The sequence below is a fragment of the Salvia splendens genome, chromosome 4, assembly GCF_004379255.2.
Source record: "Salvia splendens isolate huo1 chromosome 4, SspV2, whole genome shotgun sequence".
NCBI lineage: Eukaryota > Viridiplantae > Streptophyta > Magnoliopsida > Lamiales > Lamiaceae > Salvia > Salvia splendens.
The window spans coordinates 39,899,369-39,923,471 of record NC_056035.1 but is presented as its reverse complement, the minus strand read 5'-3'; the positions used below and the strand labels follow the sequence as shown (position 1 = coordinate 39,923,471).

At 40.8% G+C, this 24,103-nt stretch overlaps 1 protein-coding gene across 4 annotated transcripts; it reads left to right on the top strand.

The window, feature by feature from the left end:
• The first annotated feature begins 13,793 nt into the window (after positions 1-13,793).
• On the top strand, positions 13,794-23,956 carry LOC121800028. Of its 4 annotated transcripts, none has more exons than XM_042199574.1 (16): positions 13,794-13,948; positions 14,062-14,145; positions 15,153-15,467; positions 15,552-15,804; positions 16,185-16,480; positions 17,351-17,530; positions 17,751-18,488; positions 18,638-18,732; positions 18,829-18,888; positions 18,962-19,050; positions 20,215-20,775; positions 20,902-20,958; positions 21,617-21,687; positions 21,776-21,833; positions 22,552-22,816; positions 22,944-23,956. In XM_042199574.1, exons 3-16 carry the CDS (start codon positions 15,208-15,210, stop codon positions 23,612-23,614), a joined length of 3,654 nt encoding a protein of 1,217 aa, XP_042055508.1. In that variant the 5' UTR covers positions 13,794-13,948; positions 14,062-14,145; positions 15,153-15,207; the 3' UTR covers positions 23,615-23,956. The 4 variants fall into 4 exon arrangements, with proteins under 4 accessions (XP_042055508.1, XP_042055506.1, XP_042055507.1 ...); XM_042199572.1 differs by having other exon boundaries at positions 15,033-15,467; XM_042199573.1 differs by having other exon boundaries at positions 14,913-15,467; positions 18,641-18,732.
• The last annotated feature ends 147 nt before the right edge of the window (positions 23,957-24,103 follow it).

Below are 24,103 nucleotides of genomic sequence, written 5' to 3'. Positions count from 1 at the left end.
AAACGTCCTACATGCATGTTTTTCGAAATTATCATGAGTTAGGGTATCGGGTTACCTTTCCCGGATAGTTCAACGTAATTCACACGCTTTACTTCTTCTTCCGACTCCGATTCACAACGAGAGTGCGTAACACCTTGAATAATCCACCATTCGATGAGAGGGAGTGAAAGAAAAAGATGAGAACCGAGAGGGAGAAAGGAGAGAAGCTTACCGATGAGAGAACCCTTCGAGAGAGATGAGAGATTGAGTGATGAGGGAGGGAGAGATTGAGAGAGAGTAGATAGCCACGGTTGTGAGGAGTGGGAGGAGGTTGAGAAATTAGTGGGAGAGGGGGGGGGTTTCGAAAAAAACAGAGGAAGAGGGAGAGGAAAAAAGAATTTAGTTAATTAGGATTTTAATTCATGATTTATTAATTATCCCAATTATAAAATGCCTAGGTAAATTATATCCCATCCACAACAATAAAATAAATCAAATAAGATTTTCCACACCATGTTTTAAACAAGAAAACACAAAAAGATCAACCATTAATTAAAAGAATAAAAATTCAAAAAAAAAACATAAACATATTTTTTTTCGGATGTTACATAGATGATGTTGGTGCTCCTATGGATGATGATGAGAATGATCAACACTAAGCACCTATAGCTCCACCAACAGTTCCACTTCAGAGGTCTATTAGAGATCGACGTTCTAATGTAAAGTATACTTCTGAAGAGTATGTTCTTTTAACTGACAGGGGAGAACCTGAATGTTATGATGAGGCTATGGAAAGTGAATGCAAAGATAAGTGGGTTGAGGCTATGAAAGATGAACTTCAATCCTTGTATGACAACCATACCTTTGAGTTTGTGAAACTTCCTAAGGGTAAACGAGCTTTGAAAAATCAGTGGGTTTACATGTTAAAACAAGAAGAAAATTCTGCAGGTCCACGATATAAAGCCAGATTGGTCGTCAAAGGTTATAGTCAGAAGAAGAGAATTGATTTTGAAGAAATATTTTCTCTGGTTGTAAAGATGTCTTCTATCAGAACCGTTTTGAGTTTGGCAGCTTATTTTGATTTAGAGGTTGAACAGATGGATGTAAAAATCGTTTTTCTTCATGGGGATTTGGAGAAAGAGCTTTACATGGAGCAACTAGAGGGTTTTATTGTACAAGGAAAAGAAGATTATGTGTGTAGATTGAAGAAAAGTTTGTACGGTCTTAAGCAAGCTTCCCGCCAATGGTACAAGAAGTTTGAGTTTGTTATGGAGGAGCATGGCTACAAGAAAACTACTTCTGATCATTGTGTTTTTTGTTAAGAAATTCTCTGATGATGATTTTATTATTCTATTGCTCTATGTTGATGATATGCTTATTTTTTGCCGCAATACTTCTAGAATTGATGTGTTGAAGAAGGAATTGAGTAAGTCCTTTGCAATGAAGGACTTTGGGGGCCGGCAAAGTAGATTCTTGGCATGCAATTGACACGTGACAGAAATGCCAAGAAATTATGGTTATCACAGGAGAGGTACATTGAAAAAGTACTTCAAAGGTTTAGTATGGATAAAGCTAAAACAGTGAGCATTCCTCTTGCTCCACATTTTAGATTGAGCGTGAACCAAAGTCCCTCCACAGATAAAGAGAAGGAAGAGATGCAGAAAGTTCCATATTCTTCAGCCGTGGGTAGTTTGATGTATGCAATGGTATGCACGAGACCGGACTTGGCCTTTCTGTTGGTGTAGTTAGTCGGTTTCTTTCTAATCCGGGCAAGGAGCATTGGAATGCAGTGAAGTGGATTATGAGATATCTTCGTGAAACTTCCAACTTGAGACTATGTTTCGGCATTGAAAAACCTGTTCTAGTTAGTTATACAGATGTAGATATGGCCGGAGATATTGACTCAAGAAGATCTACTTCAGGTTACTTGATTACTTGTGCAGGGGGAGCTGTGTCATGGCAATCTAAGTTGCAAAAGTGTGTTGCTTTGTCTACCACTGAGTCAGAGTTCATTGCGGTGACCGAAGCATGCAAGGAGTTGCTTTGGATGAAGAAGTTTATGCAAGAGCTCGACTTTTCTCAAGAAAGGTATGTCTTGTTTTGTGATAGACAAAGTGCAATTCATCTCGATAAAAATTCGACCTTTCATTCAAGATCGAAGCATATTGATGTGAGATATCACTGGATACGAGAAGTTCTTGAGGCTAAATTGTTAGAGCTTGAGAAGATTCACACCGATGATAATGGTGCAGATATGTTCATCAAATCTTTACGGAGAGGGAAGTTTGAAGTTTGTCGCTCGATCGCCGGGATGGCGGTCTCCTCCTCATAATGGGAGGGGGAGATTTGTTGGGCTGGTCCCATTACGTGGGAGCCCAACTCAAGTTGGCCCAAAATAAATGAGCATATTTCTTTTTTCCTTAATGCTAATTAGTGTGTGTGTTTAATTAGAAATTGACAGCACATCTTTTGATTTGGGTGAAACACAAAATTGAGACGGTGGAGAAGAGAAAAGAGGGTGAGAGTCAGCTGATGTATCATCAATTCAGAGTCAGAATTGAGAGATTGAGTGGCAACGTAACTCCATTTTGTGAAAGGTGAGTGCAAATTTTCAGCTTGGTGCAGTTTTGTTCGTGGCTTCGATCGGGTATTCATCCGTGGTCTGATTGAGCTGAAATTCGGACAGTGGGTAGTCGACTTGAAAATTAAATTATATTTTCATTACAGAACATATAACACTTTTGATTTTTTACATTAAAATTATTAATACTAAGACATAACTTTATTTTTAGTCTTGTGTTGATATACTTATGTCTTTGCGTTGATATTTAACTTTACATGTTTAATGTTGTGTTGATAAAGTTATGTCTTTCTGTTGTTAATATGAATCATCAAATTAATGTATGGTTCAACTCCATAAAGAAAGTAACTACTCTCCACTAAACAAGCTCGATACATGTGGGCTTCATGATTTGATGCATGATCTCTGCTCTTCTAAAGCTGAAGCTGAAGAAGAAAAGTTTGTGAAGCGCATTGATGCTTCTAAATATCTGACCGACATTCTTTCACCAACTCAAACAAGATTAGTAATACCTCCATCCATTGGCAATTCTAAAAGCAGATTAGCCATCAGTTGTGACTTCAAGCGTGAAGTGTCAGGTATAAATGGGTTAGAGGAAGTTAATGGTCTTAGATCGTTTATGCTTTTTTGAAAATATTTATCTATACCAGCCGTTGGCTTCAAAGAGAGTACGATTGACTTTAAGATGTCCCAAAACTTGAGGATATTTGTGGTAGAATGTTGTGAGTTTGAAGGGGGAAAGTTACCAATCAAGGTGGGTGAACTTATTCATTTAAGATACTTGGGTTTGCTTAGGTCTAAGGTGGATGAGCTACCAAAGTCTATATGCAACATGCCATACCTTGCAGACCTTAGATTTGAGAGTCTTGAATGTTATAAGATTGCCAAATGTGATTTGTAAGATGAAGAGACTAAAACATCCGTTTCTCCCACTCCATAACATAAAAGTGATTGGAGGAGGGGAGAAACTAAGGCTAGATGGGCTGCACGAGTTGGAGACATTAGAATGGATCAACAGTGAGACAACTTGCATTGCAGATATTCCCAAATTGATTAGTCTACAGAGTCTAGTTGTTAGAGTTTGTGATGAGGATAGCATGCAATAACACAAGTCGATAATTATTTCTAACACAATGTGGCACGATAATATCAAAGACAAACAATCAGCCGAAATATAAACTGAGACAACGTTTTTTACGTGGAAAACCCTTTCGAAGCAAAAGGGAAAAACCATGTCTATACATATCTTTGAGATTAAAAAAATATTAGTCCACTCAAAAGGGAAACCTATTTTTTTTAGTTTGTACTCGATGCATTTTTATCTATATTATTGATTTTGTTCGATGTCTATACATATCTTTGAGATTAAAAAAATATTAGTCCGAAACCCGAATGACTAGAGTTGGGCTTGAAAATTTTTAACCCGATATATTGCAGCTTTATTTTATTAACCCTTATCAGATTAGCTTGCAAATCTATTATCGTTGACCCGATTGACATCTTTACTTATGCATACAACCACAACTATTTGAAGACAATATTATTCGTTTCACAATGATCTAAAATCTTAAAACAAAATTAATGCTAATTTATCTAAAAATATTTTATTAGTCAGTTGCTGCCATTTTTCTTAGGATCTCACCAAGCCTTGTTCGCACCTTCCAGCCGGCCGGCCTGCCGGCACTCTCTCCCCATTTTTTTTACCCTTTATCACTTCTCTTTCCCAAAATCAAATTAACTTGGGAGAAAAATGTCGACTTGCATTATCTCCCTCAAAACACTCACATCTCACACCACCCTCAAATCCGCCTCCCTCCGCCGCTACTGCCACGCCGCCGCAACTCCGCCGCCGACGCAGCATCTCCAGATGCTCGGCCAATCCCAACTCCAAAACGTCGTCGTACTGGAGAGCCACTTTACCCCTCCCACCACGAAACACGAGATCGACGACAGCCCCCGCCTCGGCACAGGCTTCTTCCTCCACCCCACCCTCCTCGCCACCTCCATCCACTCCGTCGCCCGCCTCTCCCCCTCTCACCGCGCCGAAATCGCCCGAACACTCGCCTTCACCCACCGCGGCGCCGTCATGCTCACCACCCCCCTCGCCCTCAATTTCGCCAAAGGCATCGCCCTGCTCCACGTCCTGGAGCAGAGCGACGAAGCTCCGCCAGTCTGCAGCCGCGGCTGCAGACTGGCAGACTCCCCACCGCAGAAGGACAACGTCCTTCTTGCGGTGGCCAGGCACCAGAGCCTGGGGCTGGCGATGATGGTGGGTGATGGAGTACGTACTAAACAAGCCCAACAGCAGTAAAGCCCATCAGCCTAAAGCCCAAGAAAGAGTATCAGTTCGGCATGACTAAAGAGTATCAGTCCGGCATGACTAAAGAGTTCAGTTCGGCACAACCAAAGAGTTCGGCCCCAGCCTACAGCTCGGTAAAAGCCAACCAATCAAACTCTGCTCTCAGGTCGGCATCAAGCTCTACTCTCAGATCGGCAAAAGCTGCTCGGCAATAATTCAGCAGTTCGGTCTCAGTATTCGACCGAACTAGGAGATAGTGGACTCATGCAGGATTTCCACCTCCACTACACCCACGATCTATTTAGTGGTGTCAAGCAGTCATTAACTCATGCAGGATAGTGGACCCATGCAAGATCGCCACGATCTCCACGACATCCACTGCCTAGTAAATGGTGCTGCATGCCACGATCTTGGTTCAATGTATAAATAGAACCTAGATCAGATAGATAAAGGTTAGGTTCAAAAGAAAGCTCTCTAGAGATAAGAGATCAAATAGCAAGTCTGTATTGTAAGCTGTAGAAAACAGATCAAGCAATACAACTGATGGAGTACGTACTAAACAAGCCCAACAGCAGTAAAGCCCATCAGCCTAAAGCCCAAGAAAGAGTATCAGTTCGGCATGACTAAAGAATATCAGTCCGGCATGACTAAAGAGTTCAGTTCGGCACAACCAAATAGTTCGGCCCCAGCCTACAGCTCGGTAAAAGCCAACCAATCAAACTCTGCTCTCAGGTCGGCATCAAGCTCTACTCTCAGATCGGCAAAAGCTGCTCGGCAATAATTCAGCAGTTCGGTCTCAGTATTCGACCGAACTAGGAGATAGTGGACTCATGCAGGATTTCCACCTCCACTACACCCACGATCTATTTAGTGGTGTCAAGCAGTCATTAACTCATGCAGGATAGTGGACCCATGCAAGATCGCCACGATCTCCACGACATCCACTGCCTAGTAAATGGTGCTGCATGCCACGATCTTGGTTCAATGTATAAATAGAACCTAGATCAGATAGATAAAGGTTAGGTTCAAAAGAAAGCTCTCTAGAGATAAGAGATCAAATAGCAAGTCTGTATTGTAAGCTGTAGAAAACAGATCAAGCAATACAACTGATGGAGTACGTACTAAACAAGCCCAACAGCAGTAAAGCCCATCAGCCTAAAGCCCAAGAAAGAGTATCAGTTCGGCATGACTAAAGAGTATCAGTCCGGCATGACTAAAGAGTTCAGTTCGGCACAACCAAAGAGTTCGGCCCCAGCCTACAGCTCGGTAAAAGCCAACCAATCAAACTCTGCTCTCAGGTCGGCATCAAGCTCTACTCTCAGATCGGCAAAAGCTGCTCGGCAATAATTCAGCAGTTCGGTCTCAGTATTCGACCGAACTAGGAGATAGTGGACTCATGCAGGATTTCCACCTCCACTACACCCACGATCTATTTAGTGGTGTCAAGCAGTCATTAACTCATGCAGGATAGTGGACCCATGCAAGATCGCCACGATCTCCACGACATCCACTGCCTAGTAAATGGTGCTGCATGCCACGATCTTGGTTCAATGTATAAATAGAACCTAGATCAGATAGATAAAGGTTAGGTTCAAAAGAAAGCTCTCTAGAGATAAGAGATCAAATAGCAAGTCTGTATTGTAAGCTGTAGAAAACAGATCAAGCAATACAACTCTGCCCTCTTTTCTTCCCGTGGACGTAGATTTACCTCAGTAAATCGAACCACGTAAATTCATTGTGTCGTGATCTGCATTTTCCTGCATTCATCACTATCAAAAATTCGCCGATTCATCACTGGCGCCGTCTGTGGGAAACAGAGAACCAAATTTGTGATAAAGCGAATTTTTGACCCTTTTTCCACCCCAAAAAAATGCATACCAGATCACACACTACCCATAATACCGTTCGTGATAACCGTGAGGAAGCTAGTCCAGCTCGCAGGTCTGAAAAACGGCCTCGGGAGACATCTACCTCCGGTTCTCACGAAGAAGGAACAAGCCACTCCAGGAGAGATCGCACCGAGTCTTCCCAGCAGCCCGATTTAAATGAAGCTGTCAAGCTGTTCTTGGCCGAGAAGCAGGAGGAGTTCTTAACCTTCCTGCAGAAGAGCCAACAGCCGGAGAAGACAACGGCGGATTCTCCCTCCTCATCCAGACATGAAAGTCACTACCGCAGTAGTGACGTGTCTTCCAGGAGAAAGAATCCTCAACCCCGACATGTTCCTGTTCCTCCTCGGTACCGGAACCACAGGAGAACTCCATCTCCTCCGTACCGAAGAGATGTCGGGTTCGCCATGTACGGAGCATTAAAGACTCCGTTCTCGGACGATATCACCCGAACTCCTTTGCCGCGGAACTACCGGACACCGTCAATGACTTATGACGGGTTGGTGGATCCTCATGACTTCCTGGGACGCTATCAGTATAACATGGCGAACCAGGGTCTCAATGAGGTCCATATGTGCAAGCTGTTCCCCGAGCTGCTTATCGGGAACGCGAGAAGGTGGTTCGATAGCCTCCCCCAAGGCAGCATTAGATCTTACCGAGATCTAATGGATGCTTTCCACAGGAGGTTCTTTCAGAAAGCGGAAGCCCGGATCACTTCGGCTCAGCTGCTTTCTATACGTCAAGGTCGCGACGAAAGGATCAGCGACTTCATGACAAGATTCCACAAGGAATGCCTACAAGTAGATGATCTCAACGATCTACTTGTCATTTCGGCATTCCAAAATGGAATCCTGCCCGGAGCTCTCTACAGAAAGCTCGTGGAATGCAGTCCGCAAACAGCTCAAGAGATGTGGGACATTGCGGACCAGTTCTCCCGTGCCGATGAGGCAGACCGTCGAAAACGGTCTTTAGACAGCTCATCTAGAGGAGACGAAAAGAAGCCCGATCATAGCGATCAGAGGCTTCCTCGCCGAACTCCTTTTGAAAGAATTCAAAGGGCACCGGTACAAGGCAGATTGGGACCACGTCTCAATCCTGAGAAGCCACCCGCTCAGTTCGTACCCTTAAACAAGTCAAGAGCGGAAATTTTCGAACTACATTCCGATATGTTCGAAAAACCAAGGCGGATGACGAAATCGGCCGCGCGCCGACCTCAGGATCAATATTGCTCCTTCCATCAAGACTACGGTCACGATACCGAGGAGTGCCGACATTTGGCTGCAGGTATTGATGTTCTTGTGAAAACAGGAACGTTAAAAGAATACCAAAGCAAGCAGCCGAAAAAGAACAAAAGGCAGAGAGGTGCGAACTGCGCTCCTCAGGATCCGAAAAGGCAACAGGATCCCGAAGACGATAACGAGCCGCAATATGATGGAGTAATCCTAACTATTGACGCTCTCCCTGCCGGGAAGACTAAATCGTCTCTGAAGTCATAGAGCAGAGGTTTAAAAGCTCAGTCCGTTTGCTGGGTTGTTGGGTTTCAAAGGACGGACTCAAGGCAAATCCCTCAAAAGTTCAAGTTATTCAGAACATGGCGATGCCGAAGTCCATACACGATGTGCAAAGACTAACTGGAGGTCTAGCCGCATTGAATAGATTCCTTTCCCAAGCAGCCGAAAAGCAACTGCCGTTCTTCAAAGTATTAAAAAAGGCACCAAAGTTTGAGTGGGGAGCCGAGCAGAAAAAGGCTTTTGACGAGCTCAAAAGTTATTTAGCCGAGCTTCCAATTCTCTCTGCTCCAACAGATGCCGAAGTGATTTTCTTATACTTAGCGGCATCCGATCAAACCATTAGCGCGGTGCTTGTACGAGAAGAAGGCCTAAAGCAGTTTCCCATCTACTTTACAAGCCGAGCATTAAGAGGTCCAGAAACAAGGTATCAACCTCTGGAAAAAATTGCTCTGGCGTTAGTAAATGCAGCAAGGAGACTGCGGCCATACTTCTATGCTCACAAGGTATGCGTCTTAACTGATCTGCCACTTCGGCAAGTGTTGACCAAACCAGAAGCATCAGGCAGAATCGCCAAGTGGGCTATAGAGTTGGGAGAGCACACAATTGAATATCTACCTCGGAAAGCCATCAAGGGACAAGCCTTGGCAGATTTTCTTGCAGAAGCAAAGTTCGATCAAGCAATTCCTGTTATTGCCGAACAGAAGAATTCTGCCAATGCCGAACTAGCACAGCCCTTGGAATCCGAAGTAGAGCCGCCGGACTGCTGGAGCGGATTCGTAGATGGAGCTTCGAATAAAACGGGAAGTGGAGCTGGTATTCTGCTTATCGCTCCCGATAGACACGAGGTAACCTATTCACTTCGGTTCCTATTCCCCACTACTAATAATGAAGCCGAGTACGAAGCCCTCCTAGCCGGACTCCAGTTAGCGCAAAGTCTGCTCGTCAAATCTCTCAAAGTCCATTGTGATTCACAAGTCATAGTAAATCACATGTTGGGTACAAGTGAAGCTCGTGACGAGAGAATGAAAAAGTATTTGGACAAAGCGCAAAGCATCAGCCGAAGTTTCTCCTATTTTCGGATAATCCGCATTCCCAGAGCGGAAAATAGCCGAGCAGATACCTTAAGTAAGTTGGCCTCAGATCCGAGCTCAAAGGCGGAAGAATTAATGCATCGAAGCATTGATGAAGCCGAGGTACATTCAGTATCCAGCTCGCCGAACTGGATGACGCCGATCTTGCAGTATCTGGATCAAGGACAATTGCCCGAGGATAAGAGAGAAGCTCGGAAGATCACGTGCCGAGCACTTCGGTACGAACTTCATGAAGGAGTCCTCTTTAGAAAGTCTTACCTCCAGCCGTTATTGCGGTGCGTAGGACCAGAAGAGACGGACTACATCCTCAGAGAAGTTCATGAAGGATCGTGCGGTAGCCACATCGGAGCCAGAGCTTTAGCTAAAAAAGTTCTAAGATGGGGATATTATTGGCCAACCTTGGTACAAGAAGCAGTGCAGCTCGTCAAGACATGCCCGAAGTGCCAAATCCATGCAAATATCCCAAGGATGCCGCAGACCGATCTATCCACTATGCAAAGCCCTTGGCCTTTTATGCAATGGGGTATAGACATAGTAGGACCACTACCACAAGCTCCTCGGCAAATAAAATTCCTAATCGTTGCCGTGGACTACTTTACGAAGTGGGTGGAAGCTGAACCATTAGCTACGATAACGAGCTCAAAGGCATTGGATTTCGTCTGGAAGAACATAGTGTGCCGATTTGGCATACCCCACATCCTCATCTCGGATAACGGGACTCAGTTCACCGACAAGACGTTCAAAAATTGGTGCCAAGAGCTGAATATTCAACAGCGGTTCACTTCGGTCTCTCATCCACAAGCAAACGGACAAACGGAGGTAACAAATCGTATCCTGGTGAAAGGGTTAAAAGCTCGGTTAGAACAAGCCAAAGGACAATGGGTAGAAAATCTCCCTCAAGTCCTATGGTCCTACCGAACTACACCCACAACCTCCAACGGTGAAACTCCGTACAGTCTTGTGTACGGCACTGAAGCCGTGATTCCGGTGGAGATCGGCATACCCAGTCCCCGAACTCTAAATTTCTCAGCAGAAATGAATGACGACGGACTGAGAGCCGAGCTAGATCTTGCCGAAGAAAGAAGAGAATTGGCATGCATAAAAGCAGCCAAGTACAAGGAGCAAGTAGCCCGGTATTACAACCAAAGGGTGAAGAAGCTGCAATTTCAAGTGGGAGATCTCGTCTTGAGAAACAACGAAGTAAGCCGAGCAGAAAAGCTGGGCAAGCTCGAACCCACATGGGAAGGTCCGTATCGGGTGTCAGAAGTCCTCGGCAAAGGGTCTTACAAATTGGCTCACATGTCAGGAGAACAGGTACCCCGAACATGGCACGTTTCCAACCTCAAGAAGTTCCATTTGTAAGAGACAGTCCGGTCAGTCAGTCTTGAGTCCTGTTCGGTCAATGTGCTTTATTTGGTTTGCTTGGTCTTTGTGCTTTCTTTGGTTTGCTTGGTCTTTGTTTGCCTCTGTGCGTTTTGTCTGTGTGTTTTGTCTGTCTCTGTGCGTGTCGTCTCTTACAAATGTTACTGAGGTATCTTGTTCTTCGAAGGCTGATCCCCTTCTTAGAACATAAACAAGCAGTTCGTCTAAAACGAGCTGCAATAAGCCAACGATTGTGAGTCAAAGCTTCTAAAGAGGATACAAGACCACAATTCAGCTTAAACAAGCAGTTCGTCTAAAACGAGCTGCAATAAGCCAACGATTGTGAGTCAAAGCTTCTAAAGAGGATACAAGACCACAATTCCGCTTAAGAAATAAGCACTTCGTCTGAAACGAACTGCAATAAGCCAACGATTGTGAAGTCCAAGCTTCTAAAGAGGATACAAGACCACAATTCGGCTTAAAAATCAAGCACTTCGTCTGAAACGAACTGCAACAAAAGTCCGATTCACGCGATAAAACTTGCCTGAATTAGGACAAGGGAAAGTCCGATCCACGCGATAAAACTCGCCGAATTAGGACAAGGGAAAGTCCGATCCCCAAATTAGGACAACGGAAAGTCCGATCCGAGCGATAAAACTCGCCAAATTAGGACACAAACCAAGTCCGGTCAAAGAAGAGTTCACTTCATCAGACCGAGGACAAACATCAACTTACCCCGTACCTTTATCCAGAATGCCGAAGTGATTCACTTCGCTTTTCGGGGGGGGGTAGTGATGGAGTACGTACTAAACAAGCCCAACAGCAGTAAAGCCCATCAGCCTAAAGCCCAAGAAAGAGTATCAGTTCGGCATGACTAAAGAGTATCAGTCCGGCATGACTAAAGAGTTCAGTTCGGCACAACCAAAGAGTTCGGCCCCAGCCTACAGCTCGGTAAAAGCCAACCAATCAAACTCTGCTCTCAGGTCGGCATCAAGCTCTACTCTCAGATCGGCAAAAGCTGCTCGGCAATAATTCAGCAGTTCGGTCTCAGTATTCGACCGAACTAGGAGATAGTGGACTCATGCAGGATTTCCACCTCCACTACACCCACGATCTATTTAGTGGTGTCAAGCAGTCATTAACTCATGCAGGATAGTGGACCCATGCAAGATCGCCACGATCTCCACGACATCCACTGCCTAGTAAATGGTGCTGCATGCCACGATCTTGGTTCAATGTATAAATAGAACCTAGATCAGATAGATAAAGGTTAGGTTCAAAAGAAAGCTCTCTAGAGATAAGAGATCAAATAGCAAGTCTGTATTGTAAGCTGTAGAAAACAGATCAAGCAATACAACTGATGGAGTACGTACTAAACAAGCCCAACAGCAGTAAAGCCCATCAGCCTAAAGCCCAAGAAAGAGTATCAGTTCGGCATGACTAAAGAGTTCAGTTCGGCACAACCAAAGAGTTCGGCCCCAGCCTACAGCTCGGTAAAAGCCAACCAATCAAACTCTGCTCTCAGGTCGGCATCAAGCTCTACTCTCAGATCGGCAAAAGCTGCTCGGCAATAATTCAGCAGTTCGGTCTCAGTATTCGACCGAACTAGGAGATAGTGGACTCATGCAGGATTTCCACCTCCACTACACCCACGATCTATTTAGTGGTGTCAAGCAGTCATTAACTCATGCAGGATAGTGGACCCATGCAAGATCGCCACGATCTCCACGACATCCACTGCCTAGTAAATGGTGCTGCATGCCACGATCTTGGTTCAATGTATAAATAGAACCTAGATCAGATAGATAAAGGTTAGGTTCAAAAGAAAGCTCTCTAGAGATAAGAGATCAAATAGCAAGTCTGTATTGTAAGCTGTAGAAAACAGATCAAGCAATACAACTCTGCCCTCTTTTCTTCCCGTGGACGTAGATTTACCTCAGTAAATCGAACCACGTAAATTCATTGTGTCGTGATCTGCATTTTCCTGCATTCATCACTATCAAAAATTCGCCGATTCATCAGTGGGGAACGCGAGGGGGGAGATCAGGAGCGTGGGAGCGAGGGCGCCGTGGCCGCTGGATGACGGGGCGGGGTGGATCGAGCACGGGTGGTTCGGGGTGGGGATCGGGGATCCTGAGCCGGGGAGGAGTGGGGAGTTGAGGGAGGTGTCGGTGTCGAAGATTATGGGGAGTCCGTGGTTTAATATGGAGGGAGAGGTCGTGGGCGTTGCGTCGTGGGAGGTGAAGGACGAGGCGGATCGATTCTCGGTGGGTTTCGCGGCGCCGGCGTCGAGTGTTAGAGTGGTGGCGGAGTATGTGAAGAAGAAAGGGAGGGAAGACCCGATTGTGATGGATAGTTGGGTCGATGGTCATGTCTATTATGGACAAGATCATTGTTAAACATGTTTCTTCCTATTTAGTTACTTTTTCATAATAGATTGAATTACTATAAATTACTGTATGAAATTTGCAATTATATGTGAACACATGGAAATGTTAAGTCTATGCCTTTAGAATCGGCTTTCAAATCGTCTCAGTATTTCATAAAAAAGAAAAGACGTAACTATGAAAAATGCAAACTTCGTGATTTATAATTCGTGGACCAAAGTTGATCATCTTTCATGATTTATTTGTCAATCTTTTACTTTTCTTTTCAAGATAGAAAACATAATTACTATTATTTATTACCTAAAAAATATAATATTATGATTCATAACATTATTATACAAATTTGAATATAGATATTAAAATGATCGATATATGGTTATTATCATTTAAAGAAATCTCACTTCCATCATTATGTCAATTAGATAAGTAAACGTGGGATCATATTCATGGTATAATCAACTTCAACTAAAATTACTTTGATGACTAACAAATGGCCATAAGATACTATAGGAGATGATAGTATATTCCAAACAATTGGGCTTAGATACGATGATTTCTCAATGTATGGCCCAATATTTCTTTATCTAACAAATAACTTAGGTCCAAATATATTCCATAACTATTCATACCTAATGTCCTAAAATGAAATAATTTTCAGATATTCATTTATTGATTCTAATTTCTAAATACTATCGGCAAAATTCAGGTGAAAAAATGAATTATATTTAATAAAACATCATCTTCTTTTGATTTAACGACCGACTTCGGCTTTCTAAATACTTTTGATTAATTTTGCAATTATATTTGAGAATTTCACATTGAATTTTGCCTGGGCATTAATTTCCTGTAAACGTACGTGTGAATTATTGTTTCTGTTCCATAATTGCATAAATTATGTGAATTTTCAAAACCCTAATTGAACCCTTATTGATGATCGATTATCTGAGATGTTTTTATCATTGCAGAGATTACGAGTTGGAGCTTTGTAGATCAAGCATCTTTTTGAAGATTATAAAAGTGATGCTGACAAAAAAAAGTTAACTTTTCAGGTACCCTTTTCTCTAAATGTTTCTGAAAGGATCAGTGCTGATTTTTTTCTAAATTTTGCTGCTGTCAGATATAGTAGGCTATGGTAACTTACTGTTTATTGAATCTGAGTATTTGCTGGTTTTTCTTTTGATCACATGGTATAATTGTTCCCTGTTGGTAGTTGATATTGATTCTTAGCTGTGTGAGGAGAAGCATTTATTTTGGCTTCTAAAGTGTATAGGAGATAAATGGATAGTGCCAAAATATATTTTGAGCAAGTGAGGTGTCCTAATTATGAATGCAAGCTGGTTAATTAAGTGGATTTTTTATGGGAGCATTAATTAAGCTCAATTAGTTTTACCACAAGGCACAAAGGTTCAGCATTTAGATTATCTGCGAGAAAGAATAAATCTTTTGAACTCAAGGTAGTTGTTACGGATCGAGATATTAGGAGTCGATATAAAAGTTCCAGATTTGGTATAGAGGTAATGCATCCATTAAATTATCTGGTTACATTGTTCGTTAATATTGATACAAAATTGCATTTATAAATTATTTATTTTTAAAGCTTGTACATGCATATAATGGGAAAAATGTCGCTGATGGGTGTCTTTGGTCTTTGCTTTGCTGTCATTTAACATTCTGTGTTGATCCCTGCAACGCTCCTTTTATTTCATTCAAAACTGCATTCCATCATCATTTCTGTGTGGGACTTGGAATGCATCTGCAGTGTAGTTTCAGGGTTAAGGTAAATCTCTATATAACATACATTTTGGTTTTCTTTTAGGCACAGGTTTGTCAGTGTCGTGTCTTCATATTCCACCTTCTGAGCGTTGGTTTGATGCGTATATATTCTAGTAATACAAAATTGCCATGCAAGATTGTGTTAACTGGTTTCTCAACACAGATAGTGTGTGGAAACTGATGCCATGTCAGCATCTAGAAAATTTGATATCTCCAGTAGTCCTGATAGGCCATTGTATGCATCTGGCCACCGTGGTTCCTTTGGTACCGCCTCACTGGACAGATCAGGTAGCTTTCGGGAGAACTTGGAGAACCCACTTTTATCAAGTCTGCCAAGTATGACAAGAAGCAATGCATCGGTAACTCAAAATGATGTAGTCAACTTCTTCCATTGTGTGCGTGTTGATCCAAAGTCCATGGTCGTAGATCATAAGTTAAATAGGCCAGCAGATTTTAAGCGGCTTGCTAGTGCTGCTGTTGGTATGCCCCTGGAAGATTTTTTACCGTCATCTTCCAAAAGCAAACATCTAACTTCTCCCGCACTAGATGACCTCAGGCGCCTAAAATCTGGTGTGCGGGAAAGTGGTACTAAAGCTAGGTAATTGTTACTGATCTTAGCCCGTTCTTATATTTCTTACCCATCTGAAGTGAGCAGCATATTATAATATTCCACCTTCATTAGGGAACGCGTGAAGATATTCAATGACTGTTTATCAGTAGTTAACAAGTGTTTCCCTGCTATTCCATCGAGAAAGAGATCCCGGATGGATGCCTTGTCGATCGATCGTTCAGCATCTGGAGTGGGTCTTGGGAAAAAGGTATTGCAAAACCATGCTATTTCAAGTGGTTTTGAGCTGGAGCAACAAAAGTCTGAAGGAAGGATAAAGAATGCCATACCAAGCAAGCGCACTCGAACTTCTATGGCTGATGCTAGGGTTTGTGGTCATTTCCTTCCTTCTTTTTTTCCCAATGTCACTATTTGTCTTTTTCTTCTTTGTATCTCTGTAAAATTTCCTAAAAGAACTGTGTTTTTCTTAAAAAAGGAATCATGATCCCTATTTCTTGTCTTATATTTTTTTATTTTTAAGATTTTGAAGGAAAAAAATACTCAATACAGTATATTGAATGACGTGCATGCTTCTGTCAAATTTGGACTTTTCTTTCCTTTCTGGTAATCGGGTATTAATTTTTTGTTTTGCTTATCAATGGATATTCTTATCTTGAATTAATGTTGGACTTTCATACGTACTTGATTGGAATTGATCACTGAAACCATTTTTATTGATGGCCTGACTTTATGTTTTCTTGCATTTAGATGGAAGCACGAGCTAATATCCTTGCAAGACCACCTGCGACTATGGATAAGGACAGGGATGCAGTAAGAATCTCTAGTTCTAATTCAGTTCAGGGTGAGGATCAAACTATATCCATTGCTGTCGATGGTTGGGAGATTTCCAAAACGAAGAAAAAGCGCACGGGTAAAAAGGTAGACAATGCTGGTAGTTCAATGAAGACAAAAGCAGTTGATGGTTATAGGGAACCTAAACAAGGAACACATCCGCGTCTAATTCCCGAAGCCCGTTCAAGGGTGGCTGATGCCTATGGCTTCAGGTATGCCGCGCTATAGTTCTGTTGTCAATGATACTGCTGTAATAACAAAATGTGTTTCCAAAATTTTTTCACTTCATTGTCTGTATGGTGGATGTATATGCAACTCTTAAGATTAATAAGTTCCCTTTCTACTGGTCTATTCGCTGGAGAAATCATCCATTCTCAATCTATTCATACTCATCGGATTCTGCATTGAATCAGAGAGAATACATAAAATGCTTGGCTTGACATAACATATTTTCCTTTTTGTTACATAGATAATCTATATAATTTGTATATTTTTCATGTAGAGTAACAAGTCCTATTTTTTATGTTCTGTGAAAAGTTCTTTTCTTGATATCTATCAATAGCATATTAATTAGGTGAGACTGTCCTGCTTAAAAAAGGACAGATGGCTTTGAGAGCCTATCACCCCAGTTTTCAGGGCATGAATGTCCGTTACATATATATGATGTTTCGTGCTCTATATGCTCCGAGAATTGTAAGCTAGGTGTGGATTAAAGATATTAAGGGATTTGATATCTTATAACTGAACGGGAATCCTGTTATCAGATAACGAGCCAAGATATTTCCATGATTTATTCACGTTATGTTGCCTGCTAATGATTGTCTTCAGGTCCTATCATTTTTTTTATTGCCACCATATGCTAATACTGTTACATAACAATAATGGGAGAGGTTTTTATCTACTTTCTTGATAAGAATGTCTCCAAGGAGGATCATTAATTGAGCACCAAATATCTAGTATTTTCTTTTTCATGCAGTTTCTTCTGTTCTCTATTACTTAGTTCCCTGGTGAAAAAGATATACTGTTGCCGTTCTGAATTTTACCTTTTCATCCTAGTAACTTAAATAGACACCTTCACACAGATCTGGTGCTACTAATGGAAGCGTGGGTCTAGGGAAGAGTGAGGCTACCTCCCAGACCAGTTCAGGCATGCGGTCATCTATGTCTCGGACTGATTCCGAGAACAGTTCTGTTCTCCATGAGAGGAGAGAGCGTTCTAATGGTCAAGAGAAAGAAAGGATGAATCTGAAAGCCGTAAACAAGTATGGAAATACATTTATTTCAGTTTTCACAATTAGTTTCAGATAATTAATTGATTAAACAATATACCGTTTTTGTCTTCATACTGCTGAAAGACCTGTTTTTACAGTTCTCTTAGGCCACGCCCACATGCATGAACTATTTTCTGTTCTGTGTTGCTTCACCTTATTACGCTGCTTTGCCTCCTGTTCTCTAACATATTTTCTTTCCGACCATTTAAAGGGCAAATTCACGAGAAGATATCAGTTGCAGTAGCCCTACTTCAGGCTCAAAATCGAATGCTAATGTTCGTGCCCCACGCTCAGTTTTAGTCGGTGGTGTCTCTAAGATGTCTCAAGCAGTGCAACGGTCTGTATCATCTAATGATTGGGATCTATCTAACTGTACAAACAAGGTTACTGGTGGCCTTGGGGCCAGCAGTCGTAAACGGACCCCTTCTGCTCGGCCTTCATCTCCTGTTGCCAGTTGGGCTCAGAGGCCACAAAAGATTTCTCGAACTGCAGGAAGAACTACTTTATTACCAGTTGTTTCTGGAAATGATGAGGACCCTATTAAGGAAGCTGCATCATCTGACATGATTGTAAATGAGAGGCGTTTTCCTCCCCATACTCTTAAGCAAGCCAAAATAAAAGGTGACAATATCTCTCCAGCTGCATTATCTGAAAGTGAGGGATCAGGTGCTGCTGAAATCAAGTCAAGAAACAAGAATAAGAAGTCTGATGCTCTAGATGAGAAAGGTGTTAAGAATGTCCAGAAAATCTCAGCTCTGCTGCTACCACCAAGGAAAAACAAGGCAGTCAATACAGGCGACCGCAGAGATATTGTTAGGAGGCAAGGCAGAACTGGTCGAGGATTTACTTCCTCTAGGTCCCTCTTGCCTTTGTCAGTGGAAAAGCTTGGGAATGTGGGAACCACTAAACAAATTAGAAGTGCAAGACTTGGTCTTGACAAGACTGAAAGGTTTAAAGCCAACAATTTTTCTTCGATTTTTTTTTGGGTATTGGTTTTTGTGCTCTTTTCGTTTTTTTTTCCGTGGCTCTTCTTGATGGTGTGAACTAGCATATCTATCAGTCAAGAAACTTCTATGACATGTGAAATCATTTGTGCAGCAGAGTGGGCAGGCCACCTACAAGAAAACTTTCTGATAGGAAGGCTTATACGCGGCAAAAACATATTACCATTAATACAGGAGCAGATTTCCTTGGTAATCATTTAATTTCAGAATGCGTACGATGACATTTTCCTTTTGTGTCCAAATCTTTATTTGCCTTTTTCTAATAACTTGTATATGTTGATAAAGTTGGTGCTGACGATGGTCATGAAGAGCTTTTGGCTGCTGCAAATGCTGTTACAGACACTGGTATTATTCGTTATGACGTTCTAATTCTCTCTCATAACTTTCTCCTGGCAATAATATGTATAATTGGATGCAGCTCAAGCCCTCTGTAGCCCATTCTGGAAGAAGATGGAGCCTTTATTTCAATTTATCACTGATGTGAATATATCCTATTTGAAAGATCAGGTGAAGTTTATTTGTGTAACATACCTATCAATTTCAAAATTCCAGCATAAAATGAATTTTGACTAAATGACTTGTGATATATGTTAGTGCTCCCACATGTAAATGTATCTTACAATAGCTATACCTATTAGAGTGTGGCTTGGGGGAAAATATTTTGCTATCTTGCTTTTTGTTCTTCTGACTGAGAGGCATTGTTGTTGGTCGAAGATATGAGGATTATTTCCACATTTGACTCATGGACTTTACTGTTAGCTATATATGTAGTCTTTGGCTTGTGAAAATTCAGTGGAGTTAAATTGTAGTATAAAATTGCATTTGTTTTCTGATTCTGTTATTATATTACTATAAAAGATTTTAACTCCCTCTGTCGACAAAATATTTGTGACGTTGTGGACGGCACGTGTTAGTAGGTAATGTGTGAGTGGAATAATAGTCTTACTTTAAATGTGTGGTGGATATTGTGAGTTGTGCAGATCCTACTACTATGAATGGAAAACGTCAAATATTTTGTGGATGCGCCAAAAAGGAAATAATTCGTTTTCGTGGACGGAGGGAGTATTTCTTTGCAGATTTCTGGAATTCAAATTTTCATATTTGACCCTTTTCTCAATTTGTTTGATCTTTTTCTAATAAAATTCGCCACTAGTCTAGCTTGCTTTCATTATTTTGTTTGTGTTTTTGAAATGGATACATGAAGTGAGCAACACTTTGTCAACAAATAACTTTTTATTATATTGTACTACATAAGATTCATGTGTCTATTCTCCATCAAATAGGAAAGGCTATAGTTACTCGTTAAGACTTATCAGTGGTTCACATGCTAGAGTTATCGAATCCAGTTTAGGGCCCCTTTTGATGCTTCGTTGGCATCTTCACTTTTTGCACAAATTTGAGACGTCTGCATTGATGTATTGTTGATGCTAATATTTATGATATAATATTACTTTGATTTATTGTTAATGAATGTTGTGGTTCTAGGGCTCCTACAATTATAATCAAAGTAATACACACACTGTGAATGTCAAGTTTTACTCTATGCAAGTATATAAGAATGAAGATTTGAATGATGTTCAACATGTACTGATGATTGAATCTTAGTTTGATGCAATTTTTCTACGTTTAGTTGCATGCTGAAGTCCTCTTTGTAATTTTTCTTCCTTCCAGATTAATTCTGGTACAGTGGTGGGCGCACCTGCTCCAGTTCTTCTTGATACAGTTAGCTGCATTTCAGCACCTGACTATGGCTCGAATGAATATGGGAGAGGTGAGACTGAAGCAAGAAGTGTGGAACTTAGCTCAGAGCATGTTGCTCCTGGAATGGAGAAGCCGGATGAGATTTCCATGTACCAGAGAATTATTGCAGCTTTGATTCCTGAAGAAGTTGAATCTGAATATGATGTCCATGAATCTTCATTTGAGATTGAAAAAGATTTGGGATCAAGTTCTTTCTGCTCTCACATGTCACCAAGTTGTGACCCTTCTGGATGTCCTACGTTTAATGGTTATGATGTAAATTCAAATGGAAGATCATTTTACGAACTGGAGAAGAAAATTCTGCCAATTCCTGGCACGGGTTTCCCAAGCTGCGATCATTTGCAAAATGGTTTACACACTAACCAGTCGATACCTAGTACAATATGCTCTGAGTATCAGTATCAAAATATGTCAATAAATGAAAGACTAATCATGGAAGTTCACAGCATAGGAATCTACCCAGATTTAGTGGTATGTTAGATCTACTCTCTTTAAGGTTTTAAATATATTCCACGTGCTTCTTTTCTCTCTTGCTTTTGAAGCCTGCCTTACATTAGGTTGTTTCTATACTCTTCTGATCGATCTTATGTGGCACAGAGTGGAGATGAAATAAGTGGAGATATCACTAAGTTGGATGAGAAGTACGAGGAACAGGTAACATATGTTAAGTATAAAACTTTATCAAATCAAGAAGGGTTTAAGCATTGCTTACGAATTTTTTTTGTCAGTATATATTCTTTTCAACTTTCATGTACTACTTGTTTGGTAATCTGTTTATTTGTACATAGTTTCATATTAGGAATATGTAAACATAAAGCTAAATTTTTCCAGATTTGGACTATTGGTCCATATACTTAAGAGAAGTGCCATTTAAAATCTGTGATACCTGCAGTTCCATCATCCTCATCCGTGCATGTGTGTGGTGAAAGAAAATCAAATAAAGGGACAGATAAATTTCTTTACAAGGAAGTAAAAGAATGGCTGGGGGAGTGTTCCGTTTTTGTGCTAGTATATCTGGAATCTTGATTAAGATCTTTAACCAGGCACAAAATTCGAATATTGATGAACTTTGGTGTAGCTTCTCAAAAGGCTATTTCTTAGATTTATTTGAAACTGGCATTTGAGTTATTGTATTGGGTTCATCTTGAAACATCCAAGAGAAAACTCTTTTATTTTGATGACGCTTATTATAGATCAGGAATTAGGATGACTGTTAATTTCGGACTCTTCTGTGTATTGTTTTTAGTGTCCTTTGTAAGCCTTCTGAATTTTATATTTTAATAATCCTTCTTATTGTTAATCTCATATCTAGGCTTCACGGAAGAAGAGCTTGCTTGGAAAACTTCTATGTTCTGCTATTGATGCTAAAGAGCTCCAGCAGAAGTAAGGATTTTGTTTAATTTTTCCTAGGAATATGATATCTAGACAACCTATCTTTCCTGATACTAATATAAGAACCCATTTACTGTAGGGAATTTGAAGGGCGTGCTCTTAGCAAACTTGTGGGAATGGCCTATGAGAAGTACATGGTAAGCATCTCTATTCTCTCTATCATCTCGTTCTTTCTCTATTATCCTTATAATATACTGATGTAAGAATTCTTTTAGAGAACCACTTGACTATTGACTATTTGTTAGTATCAAAAACAATAATGCCATATCTTGCCCTCATTAGTAATACTTTCAACATGAATTTCTTACCAATAGACAGAGAGAAACCTGAGAACTTTTTTTCTTCACAAAAGGTTCTTATCTTTCTTTTGAGAGGCTCTAAGCATCAGCTACTCAGGATTCATAATTTTTTGAAAAAGCTTTCATATGTAAAAACTTGACTATCTGCAGATAAATAGTAGTATAAATTTTTTGTCGAATGCTCTAATTACTTGGACATAGCTTCACTCAGATTAAAAGATAAGCAAAGGAAAAAGTATATAATAAAAGGGAAAGCTAAACATACCGTTTTCCTATGTAAAAAGAAACAAGCAATTGCAATCTAATGGTTTATGCTTTGAATCACTGAAATCTGTACATTCATCTGTGTGAAAACAAAAAGAAGATAAAAGGAAAATGAAACAAGGTTGTGACTATCGATCTTATGGAAGCAAATCACAGTACCGGCTACCTCTACATTTGATTGGCTACCTCTACATTTGTTCTGTCCTAGTCTGCTTCAAAATTCAATCTAATATAACTGGTAGCTATTTCTGCTATTTAATAATTTGTTATCTTAACTATTTCCTCCCTACAGAGTTGCTGTGGACCTAATGCGCATGGCATGAAAAGTGCCAGTGGTAAAATGGCCAAGCAAGCAGCCTTAGCTTTTGTTAAGCGGACTATGGAACGGTACCGGGAATTTGAGGAGACAGGAAAGAGCTGCTTTGACGATCCTCTGTATAAGGATATTTTCCTCTCTGTTGTATCCCGCCTTGTTGATGGACAACCTTTGAACTCCAGCACTAATAATGAGTCTGGAAAACTGCATCTTGGAGAATCTGTCGAAGCTAGAACTTCAGGTAAATGCCAGATAAAATTGCAGGATGCTCATAAATATTTAATTGTGTTATTCCTTGCAAATACTCGTCTTCTCTTAAAGTAGGAACTTCTCTCTTTATGAATACTCTTGTTTTATGGTGTTTACAGCTCCTCTTGGTGCACAGCAGAGCCCCAGTTCAAACAATCAGGATCTTTATTCTTCTGAATTATTTACATCAAATAATCTTGGTTCTGATGAAGTTACTGGTAATGAAGACAGTTGGTCAAATAGAGGGAAAAGGAGGGAAGTATTACTTGATAATGTAGGTGGTATTATCAGCAATGGCCTTGGTGGTTCTCTCTCATGCAGTGCAAAAGGAAAAAGAAGTGAGAGGGACAGAGAGGGAAAAGGAAACAACAGAGAGAGCTTCCCCAAAAATGGAACTACAAAAATTGGTCGCACTGTATCAGCCTCTGTCAAAGGTGATAGAAAGTCCAAGGCAAGAACCAAGCAGAAAACAGCTCATTTGTCTGCTTCAGTCAATTGTTCTCTGGGAAATATGGGAGAACAAACAAAAGGAATATTCTCTGCAACACTGAAATCAAGTGAGAATAGCCAAAGTAACTTTGGCAAGGATAACAACTATTCCAATGACATATTGGAGGAACCAATTGATTTATCTGGACTGCAACTACCTGATATGGATGACTTAGGTGGTAATGGAGATGACCTAGGATCATGGTTGATGAATATTGACGATGGGTTACATGATAATGATTGTATTGGTGGCCTAGGAATCCCAATGGATGACCTGGCAGGGTTGAATATGATGGTTTGAGAACTCAATGTTGTAAATTATATGCCCATATATACAATTACAAAAAGAAAAAAGAAAGAAAAGTTGGCCACTGACAATTGAGTTTGTGCCATTGTCCGGACCATGAGCTCAGCTTGAGTGATTATGGAGTTTCTCTTTTTTCTAATTAAGGATTATGTGTGTAATCAGAGGCTGTTGACAGTTGACTGTAAAGATCTTTTTGTTCGACTTCGACATATAAGCCCACATCTCAGTTGTACGGTCTTAGTAAACATTTTCGTTGTAGCAATTACAGATCAGGAACAATCCCCCCTGTACATACATAAGTTATATATATTCTAATAAAATCATACTTTTGCTGAATTAGCACTGTTCCCTGTTGTACTGGCTGTGAGAGCATCTTGTCATAACATATCTAGTTTTGTTATGAACTTACATTTGACACATCAGTTTTCATTGTTGCTACACTTCTAACCTCTTGCAGACGTGAAGGCTTTGATGATAGTATGC

Excerpts from the sequence above, each read along its gene's own strand:
- LOC121800028 (XM_042199572.1), top strand. The coding sequence starts at position 15,055 with ATGTCAGCATCTAGAAAATTTGATATCTCCAGTAGTCCTGATAGGCCA. Across the intron at positions 20,776-20,901 it reads GAATCTACCCAGATTTAGTG|AGTGGAGATGAAATAAGTGG; the intron begins GTATGTTAGATC and ends TATGTGGCACAG. Across the intron at positions 21,834-22,551 it reads TGGCCTATGAGAAGTACATG|AGTTGCTGTGGACCTAATGC; the intron begins GTAAGCATCTCT and ends TCCTCCCTACAG.